Here is a 10219-nt window from a genome sequence, read left to right on the forward strand (position 1 = left end):
GATGTGAAATCACAAAATAATGTAATCTTGGATATCATAACAATTGCCATTTTGCATTGGAGATAAGAATTTACATACACCATGAACTTACTTAGCATAACGCGTTTCACCCTTGGGGTATAGCTTTATGAATGTCTTAATTTTGAGTTCTGCGTGGAGTTTACTTCGTTTTAGGAAAGTTTTTCCAATTTTTAAACTCGTGTTTCTTATAATTTCCTCATAATATCTAATTTTTTTAAAATACAACATTGATTCTTTTTTTCTTAAGAACTCTCCATGTGCAGTAGTTGTTTATAGACCCTTTGCGTCTTACTAAAAAGTTGACTGACTACTTGCAGTACGTTAAACTAAAGTTAAAGTTTCTATTAGAAGAACAAATTAAGGTAAAAATTATCAAGTGTTTTTTTTTTTTCTATCGAGTTCGAATAAAACTATTTAATTAATACAAAATGATCATAAAGTTTGTTTATTTAAATAATAAAAATGAACATTTGAATCTATATATGATCTTGATTATAATGACGATATTTCAGAGTAAAGATTGCAACGAGACCTTCAAAGAATGTTGTTCACATAAATCTCACAATTTATCAATCGCAGTAACTCTTGCAAGGCCTATGAGTATACACATAATATCAGAGTGTCCACAAAATGTGTATCAATTAAAGACATAGGAATCATTCGTCCATGGACAAATTGTTCATTGTGTCCTGTATTAGGATTTTTTGCGGATATACATAATTTGGAGGTAGGAAGGTAATTATTAGATAGATATCATTAAAGATAGCCTCACAGGGTGTCCAAATACTTATGTCTCATATACTATTTACATTCATAGGTATATTTGTATTATAAAAAGAAATATCACGGCATTTAAGAAATGCAATATATGTGTGTGTATTTATAGATATGAAGACTTACAATAAAAGAAGTCGTCGATTCGCAATATGCTCCAAAGTGCTAAAAACTATTCTTTTTATAAACTATATCGTTGTAAAATGTACAAATAAATGTATATAAAATAAATACTGAAAGAATTAAGAAATGCATCGAATATGGCAATGATATATATATATATATTTACAGGGAAAAGATAAGAAGGTAACCCGCAAAATAATAACAAAAAAAATTATCATAAATATTCGCATTCCAATATTAGAGCAAAAATAATAAAGACATTGCTTCTTCAACTTTTAGAACATACCCGACTCATTTAAATATTATTATTAATATGGGAAATATTTATTTATTAGTTTGGTTGTACCTATATATATATATTGCAATTAGTTTGCAAATATAAATATATCTTTACATAAAGGCATGACTTTATCATGATATTCGATATATGTATTATGAAGTAGACTTACCTAGGATCTAGTGTAAGCAAAAAATGTAAATTGAAAAATAATTAGGTAAAATTTTCCATTCATTTGACAAAAGAATTTTTAATTCTTTTTTGCTACTCTATTTATATAATAATACACCAACCGATCTGCATTTTCACAAACTGGTTCTTACTCATATGCTGCTAAGAAAGAAGAGAGTGAGGAGGTAGTGAGTCTCTACGCGGGTTTCCTTCGTCGTTTTAAGAGCGGTAAGGTTTATGATCATTATTAGAAGACTTTACTACTATGTTTTTCTTCTTGTTCGTTTTTTCTTTCTTGGAGTAGAAGAAGAAGAAGAAGACATGGAAACGATACGGTATTGCGCAAAAAAAAAAAAAAAAAACGAAAGAAAAAAGACAAAACGCTACTACTCCCGCGCTTAAGAAGAAGACGCTAGGTCAAGAAGTAGAAGAAGGAAGGGAATTCAAGAAGGGTGTGCACGCCAAGACGAAGAAGGGACCTAAAGAACCTGCGCACGCAGCAGTAGCGCACTTTTTATAATAATAAACAATTATACACACATACGTATGATGATGAACCAAAAGCTCCATATGAACTCAGTGGCTACCGCATAAGTTTCCTTCTTTATCTGAAGGAAAGAAAAAAAAAAAACTTAACTGCTGACTGACTGACCATCCGAGATCTTTACCAACCTTTTTCTTCACCAGTTGAATTTCAAGTGCACCAGAGAAAGGACGTCTGTCGGTCATTGTTGCTTGGATATTATTGTTTGTGCATCATATTTATGTATTGGGATAGTTAAAACTTAATTATTCCATCATTATATATACTATACAAATTGGTTTTCACACATGACTCCTTGATCTGAACCCATTATGGATAGTTTAGTGTTAGTTCCTGAAGAATTAACTCTGAGTCCCTCTCAGAGAAATAATCTTGTTCCTCCAGACTATGGGATTTGGAACAGTGTTGAACTTGACAAGGGAACCAAGTTCTTACCTTGGAAAGGAACGGTTCGAAGTGATAAACTCCCTGTATTTGATAAACTACCCGAGTTTGATGTAAGAAGCCCCAATACCTATCTTAAAAAGGACTTTTCATATGTACAATACTTACATTTGTTTTTTTTTTTTTTTTTCCATGTGATTTTTCAGATCCGACATCGCTTTGGTCTCTATGATGAAATCAGTGAAGTCTCCTCAGAGAGAAAGCTTCGCCAGTGCAATTGGATTCGTTTCCTTCGTTATACTCTTGTCTATAATGAAGATGTAAACCTCGTTGGAACAAAGAGCCCCTCAGGAGAGCCCATCTTTGAAGTTCTCAAAGACATTGAACCCAAAACAGAGCTCGTTTGTTTCTTTATTCCGGATCGACCAGAGGACACTTTTCTCCTTCCTGCAATTCAGTATCTGAGACACACTCTATTCAAAAGACTTATTGATAATGTCATGGATGAAAGTCCACTGGATCTCTCCACATCCCCCACAACCTCCGTTAAATCTGCTGCTACTTTCCCAGCCGGGAGTCCTACAACCTCTGAAGGAGGAAGGAAATCCGTGTCCTCTGATTGTGCTTCTATAGAATCCAATCATCAAACTACACTCACGTCCTCGGCCGTCTCCAGGCATCACCATCATTCCTCATCAACAACCTCACTACCATCTAACCAACCTAATCAGGGTGTTTTTGACGTCCTCAAAGCAGCTGCAGCTCTATCCGTGGCACAATTACACAAATCCACAGGCGTCGGACCCCTAACTCCTCCTCCTTCATCATCCAAATCTCCACCACCGGTCAACCACAATAACAACATCAGTAGTGGGAGTTGTAGTTCCAGCGGCAATAGCCTCGTCGAAGTTCCTCCTCCCCTACCAAACATGCGACCTCCTGTTGTAAGGAGACGCGAAAAGAAAGAGCTTCCATGTCACTACTGTGGTAAGGCCTTTGATCGACCCTCTCTTCTCAAGAGACACATTCGGATTCATACTGGAGAGAGGCCACATGTCTGTGACATTTGCTCAAAAGGTTTTTCTACGTCCTCCTCTCTCAACACTCATCGACGGATCCACAGTGGGGAAAAACCTCATCAATGTGGAGTCTGTGGAAAGTGTTTCACTGCCTCATCTAATCTCTACTATCACAAAATGACGCATGTCAAGGTAAGAGACACCCACTTTTTAATTTATTTAACTCATTTGAACTTATTTTTAACGCTCTTTTCCCTAATTAATAAATTTGATCTAATCCCTCGATTCCCTTTCCTTCTCATAGGAAAAACCCCACAAATGTACAATGTGTTCCAAGTCCTTTCCTACTCCTGGTGATCTCAAATCTCACACCTATGTCCACACAGGGACATGGCCCTTTAAATGCCACATTTGTCATCGTGGATTCAGCAAGCAAACCAATCTCAAGAATCATCTCCTTTTACATTCAGGTAAGAGCTTTGAGCTTTCCATTATTTCATTTGCTTGACTTTCCCCATTTCTATTTATTTTTATCAGGAGACAAACCCTTTTCCTGTGACATTTGCCACAAGAAATTCGCTCTATCCTGCAATCTACGAGCACATCTCAAGACTCATGAGGCAGAATATCAAAACTCTGCAGCATCTCTAGCCCTTTATCAGCGAGCACTTGCCGTCCTTGGCTCAAGTTCATCCGCATCAGTGTCACCATCTGGCATCCATGCCAATAATAATAATAATAACAGCATCAGCAATCACGATGAGCTACTCGGAGGAGAATCCTCCGAGAATGAACGCCAAAGTCCAGAGTCCAACATTATCGTAGATGAAGATGACGAAGATGATGAAATTGACGTTGATGGAACAGAAAACAACAATAACAATAATAACAACACCAATCAACACAAGGCAACTTTTGGCAGTCATCTAACCGTGACTGTGTAAAATATAAAAGTGTCTCTCCAAACTTTTAATTTTATATACATATATATATGTTTTTTTTATATTTATTTCTTTAGTTATTATTCTAATTATATAATTATTATTCTCATGATGGGCTTAGGCCACTAATCCAAAAAACTCATTTTGTTTGTTTGTTGTACAAAAATACAACTTGGTACTTTTTCTTATCAAAGCCCGCACAATTATTAAGGAACAAAGTATAAGAAAATGTCTAGTCAAAACCATCTCCCTATTTTATGTCAATTAGTATTATTTTTTTGTGAATAAAGATCTTACCGAAAATCATTTATATATATTCTATGTATACCTTCTTTTTTTATTACGTCTCTTAATTAAACTCAAGAATTTATGGTTGAACTTCTTTGATATTAAGAGAGAAGTAGGTGGGGTGTTTAAGAAAGACAGAAAGTAAGAAAGGAAAGAAGTAGTTATCATACCAACCATAATGGTATACAAGTCAATAATGATACCTACTTCAGCATTTGACCTTATGACAGACAAAAGTGATGATGATGATCTTCAAAGCCCACATTCCTTAAGACACACAACAAAACGCTAAAGAAGTCATTTTCATTATACTTGAAAGAATTTTTTATTTATTACACTTATAATTGTGGATAATTTCCCCTCTTGAACTACTCTCTACATAGCTACTCATATGACATGTTCATATATTGATGGTGTACCTAAAGTAAATTTACAGGTGTAAAAAGGTAGTCACAATATTATTATTAGTACCAACATACATGGTAATCTCTCCATTTCTTTTCTTTTTTCCTCAGCCCCTTTGGTTTATTTTTATTTTCGATTATTATTGATTGACTGTGTAGGTTGATCATTTGATTGAAAGTAGGTGCCCAAACAATTCAGACAGAAGGCACAACAGAGTGATTCATTATTAAGTATGTCTTGTAATAACGTCAAAATAATACATATGGTGGCTGTCAATACAAAAGTAAGCTTGATTGATTTTTCTCGAAAATAAGTGTGGATTACATTTGTATTGTACTTGTATTTGTAGTGAATTAAACCAATATTTTATTTGATTTGATTGTATGCACATATATTGTGAACTGTAATGCAAAAATAATATTTCATTAAAAACCGTACTTTAGGAATTTGTACGGATAATTCTTGTAACCGAAACATCAATGTAAAAAATAACCGCATATTACTTGGAAATTAGTCGTCGGTAGGTTACAAAAAAGAATTTAAATATTTATTTATTGGCAAATACCCGTTTTAACCTGGATATATATATATATTAACGGGTAATTTTGAAAGTACTAATATTAAAAAAAGTGAGGACTCACCAAGACAAGTAGTTCATATTATTTTTATTTATACGTGAGTATTAATATACCCAATTCCACCTGAGGTCGAAGAACAATTGCCCGTGTCTATTTGGTTCACTTTTAACTACAATAACCAAACGGACCGAATCCGTACTCAATTCATCTATTCTAAAAGTATGTAAAAAAAAATGGAAATATTGCGTGCCCTCTAGGTTTAGTACGTTTTTCAAATGATTACATATTTTGAACTCATGTGTAATTGACCGTTGCTTCCTTCTTTTTTGAACTCAAATAATTTCATGATCAAGTTTTGTACAATGCACATGCATTCAATTCCTGTTTACTTTTTGCATCTTAGATCATACCTCCATAAGAAGATTATGGAGGTTGTATTTTTATGACGTTTGCCATTCCGGATGCAATATAAAAATTTTATTGACTATATATTACAACTGACCCTAAAAAAATTGCCGTAATGATTTAACTACTCAAGGATTTAGAGTTCTTCCAAGTTCCGTGTTCATCAACGTATATAAGTTTATTTATTCCAATCATTTTAAAAATGTGTTTGTAAACATGGTTCTAGGTCATTTCCCTGCTAACATTTTTGCTACTCGTAATTTTCCTGCAAACATTTTTGCCTCTTGGAAATTTTGCCACATAATATATTCTCCACCTTTTTATGTTTTATGTAATAATTTGAAACTGTACCTTAAGTATTTTGAGTTGAACCCTTCATTTCTTTCAATTGATGGAGTTGATTACATTTATTGTAGCCTTGTATGCAAAAATCGCTTCCTTGGATTATTATATCTCCATACTTTTATCCGTTGTGAAACTTCACCTACATGTTTCAAAATGAATAGAACTTTTATAAACAAACTCTACCATTCAGTATCTTTCAAAAAATTCATTTTTTTTGTGTTATATATAATTTTTTGTTTATTCTATCCCTTTGATTAAATTTTAGAGTTTTTTATTTAGTGAACGTATGTATATATACGTATGTGGCCTAAAAAATTTCCGACATAACCTCGATACAAGACATTTTTTCTGAATTTTAATATAATTTTTCAATATAGTCTCCTTGTAACTACCCACACTTCTCTCAGAGAGAATTCCACCTCTGTGACCCATCCGAATAGTACTCAGCATTTTTCTGTGCAAAATAATTGTTGACGAATGTGATTTCCTCTTCATTGGACGAAAATCTTTGCACTGCAATGTATGGACTATATTTTTGTTTCGAGCGTACAATGATGTATCCAAGTTTCATCTACAGTAATTAATCAGTACCAAAGCTTGAATTTATTGAGCCTAGACTGCAACAACAAAGCGATTCTCAATTTTCTGTATTTTCTCAAAATCACTCACATCAACTCACTCAAACGACTTTTAAATAACAACTACACGCCAAGCATGTCTGAAACTTTGTTGAGTTTGATCTTACTGCTACATTGAAATTGTTGGCCCAAACAAAAACAAAAAATAAGAATAAGGTATCAGTTGTCAAGGAGTCCTTTTCGACTTATGGATCTCATATCCGTGAATCTTTCGTCCTTATAATCAGAATTCATTTTTATTCCATCAATATTTGTCCTGTTTCATATGATCTAAAGGTGAGATACACCAGTATAGACTCAAGTTATAGTTCAAACCTATAAAATTATAACATAAAAAGGTGGCGAATATGTCATACGGCAAAATCTCAAATAGGAAATTACAAGTCACGTTATAAAAAATCCTACTTAAATAAGTTTGGCTAATCCTTATTGAAGGCTCCATAGTGTCTATCAAAATAGAACAATATGCAAATATGGTTTTAATGACGGTCTAAAATACATACACACATAAATAAGTAAAACTAACAAAAACATTATCTGACAAATTATTATTATATATAACTTTGCTCAAAAGATAAGCTAGGAAAAGCCATAAACAAATTTGTTAAAATAGAACCCACAATTTGCTACTCTATTGGGAAAAAATATATACAGTATATATAACCATACTTTTAGAAATCCTCTTAAAAGATTATTTGGTTTGTTAACCGTACGAGTGTTCTACTATTATTATATATATTTTTTTTACTTTCTTGCATAGACATATGCCATCCTAAATATACCATATTATGAATAATAATTTTACTTTTTTTTTGTTTAAAGCAAGAAGGTTATAAATAAAGCTATAATGATGGTTTAAAGAGTAATTATGATGTTTTGAGGTTAAAGTAAGAAAGAAAGAGATAAAATAAAAATAAAACCAACAGAGGTGGAATGGACAATGAATTATACCTTTTTATGTATTTTTTTTGTGTGTTCATTGTATATAAGTGTATAAGAAATTTTTTGTTAGTGTACATATTATGTAGTCTTCCATAAACGATTACACATTTCATTAAATACCATTCATTTCCTCATGATCCCTCTGTGAAATCCTCATTCACTCATGGGAAAAAAAGTAAACGTGTCTCTTTCATGACAGACTCAGGTTTTCAATGAACCATGTTCTTTACATATTTGTAAAATTAAGAATGCACTGGTTTTATAATAAATTTTGAAGTCTGTAATTGGTCAGATGGAGTTGCACTGTTCAGTATAAATAAATATTATAATATACTAATAGAATTACTCCATCTGACCTATAAATAATATTCTTTGAAGAATAGTATAATAATATTTGTTCCGTCAACACAAAACCAAGTTAGAAGGATTTTTATCAAAATTGAGCGTGGATTACATTTGTATTATTTGACTAATTATGGGCCATTTGTATCAACAAACTATTCTTATTCAACCTTTGGTTGCCTTCTAATTGCACTAAAACTAAATAAAATTGAATGTTACAATAAAATAATGATACATTAATAGATTTATTTTATAGGCCATATCGGGGCCTATATAAGTCTCATAAATCAAATAAAGGTGTGAAACTATATCTAATATTCTTGGATATCTTAGCTCATCCCACAAATTTTTATACAAGGCCTATAATATACTCAAATTTGTCTATGAAATATACGTAGTATTATAGGAAATAAAAAAATATGTTGTGATTTTCTCTTTTTCTTGATTTTTGTTCAAGTTTGTTTTTATATTTCCGAGCCACAAACATATGATTATCCTCTATATAGCAGAAACTAATTTCCCCCCAATTATTTAATAGGTAGCTGATGTTTACCATACTTTAAATTCATTATTACTATAATTCTTCCTTGTGCCTAATCTTTGTGCTCTACAAAAATCCCATCTGTTTGAAGCATTTTTCTGTGTGTTTTTCGTTGTTGATAAGGGGAAGAGTGTTTTTTAAGCTGTTATCATTATCTTTCTTTCTTGAGGGGAGAACATATAAGTTCAAAATGTAACATCGATTGTGTGTGTTCATGAAGGACATAGAGTAAAGCTGATGATTTGTAGAGAAGTTATAAGTGAATTTATAAATTGTAAGCATTTTCAGTATTTGGAAAAAATAGAAACCAAAAACTTACATGTTAATCCTGAGAATTTGAAGTTTGTTTGAGAGGAGAGCAACGAACTTTTCCTTACGTTTCATTAAATTAGCAGTGATTAAAATGAAAAAAGTACACTCTCTATCAAACAAAGACAAGGGCGAGAGTTACTTCGTTGTTGATCCTCAATTTAACTCTGAGTCCAACATGGACCTTTACTTTTAACTCCTCAACAAATAATCAACATTTATGGGCGTCTGCTAAATTATATATTTTAGGGGGAGGGACTTGGTTTTTGGAATATTTTTTTGAAAAAATATTCCAAAAATCTACACCACTTCACAAAAAATTAAAGTTTTTGGAAAAAAATTTGAAAAATCTAAAGCTATTCTTAGAAAATTTAAAATTTTTTTTATACATTCACAATACATTAAATTTTTTGGTGAAATCCAAAATCCATATTTATTCTCAGAGTATTAAATATTTTTGGGAAAAAATTTAAAAAAAATCCAAACTATTTTCAAAGAATTTCAAAAATCAACAGATATTTACAACAAATTTCAAAAATCCATTGTGGTTTACAAAAATTAAATTTTCTAGCATAAAGCAAAAATGTCTTACTTTTTTTGGGGGGCTATAGCCCCTTCAGCCTACCCCTGAGAATGCCTCTGGCGTTACTCCCGGTTATTCATGAGTACACACACTCCTGGTTACACTTTATACCTAGACGTTAGTAAATAAAATAATAATGATAACAGCTGTAGAAAATAACAAACAAAGTTCAGGATGACCAACACCTACAACCAAACTTGTACCCTAAAAATGCTTAGGATTTACAACTCTATTTATAAGTATTGGTCTCTCTTTTACTCAGAATAGAATAATAAATCAAAAACAGTTTAATTCCTGCCTATGTTTTGCTTGATATGGAGACTATTTATGCCTTTTCTATCTCAGCTGGTTTTTTTATATAGAAAATATGCTTAGAATTAACTATCTTATTCATTTGGTCCATAAACAGTAACTAAACTTACGGATCTCAATTTTTTCCGAAATTATGGTGGATTAGGCATTTTGTACGTGTGTTGTGTTACTTTTACCCTTGACATTGACCTCTCAAAATTTAATGGCCTTTTTACTGTGATCATATATAATCTATATAGCAATTTTGATCAAAAATTGATCCGTAACTTTTGTCGTA

The 10219-nt window shown here is 32.1% G+C and overlaps 1 protein-coding gene across 1 annotated transcript; it reads left to right on the forward strand.

The window, feature by feature from the left end:
* Positions 1 to 1902: 1902 nt before the first annotated feature.
* Positions 1903 to 4560, forward strand: LOC121118220 (uncharacterized). Its single transcript, XM_040712775.2, has 4 exons — positions 1903 to 2407; positions 2501 to 3505; positions 3618 to 3783; positions 3851 to 4560. The coding sequence occupies exons 1-4, from the start codon at positions 2222 to 2224 to the stop codon at positions 4255 to 4257; spliced, it is 1764 nt and encodes a 587-aa protein (XP_040568709.1). The 5' UTR covers positions 1903 to 2221; the 3' UTR covers positions 4258 to 4560.
* The last annotated feature ends 5659 nt before the right edge of the window (positions 4561 to 10219 follow it).

This window comes from Lepeophtheirus salmonis, chromosome 5 (assembly GCF_016086655.4).
Source record: "Lepeophtheirus salmonis chromosome 5, UVic_Lsal_1.4, whole genome shotgun sequence".
NCBI lineage: Eukaryota > Metazoa > Arthropoda > Copepoda > Siphonostomatoida > Caligidae > Lepeophtheirus > Lepeophtheirus salmonis.

Coding starts and splice junctions, on each gene's coding strand:
- LOC121118220 (XM_040712775.2), top strand. CDS start 2,222: ATGGATAGTTTAGTGTTAGTTCCTGAAGAATTAACTCTGAGTCCCTCT. Junction 2,408..2,500: donor ATAAACTACCCGAGTTTGAT/GTAAGAAGCCCC, acceptor GTGATTTTTCAG/ATCCGACATCGCTTTGGTCT. Junction 3,506..3,617: donor ACAAAATGACGCATGTCAAG/GTAAGAGACACC, acceptor TCCTTCTCATAG/GAAAAACCCCACAAATGTAC.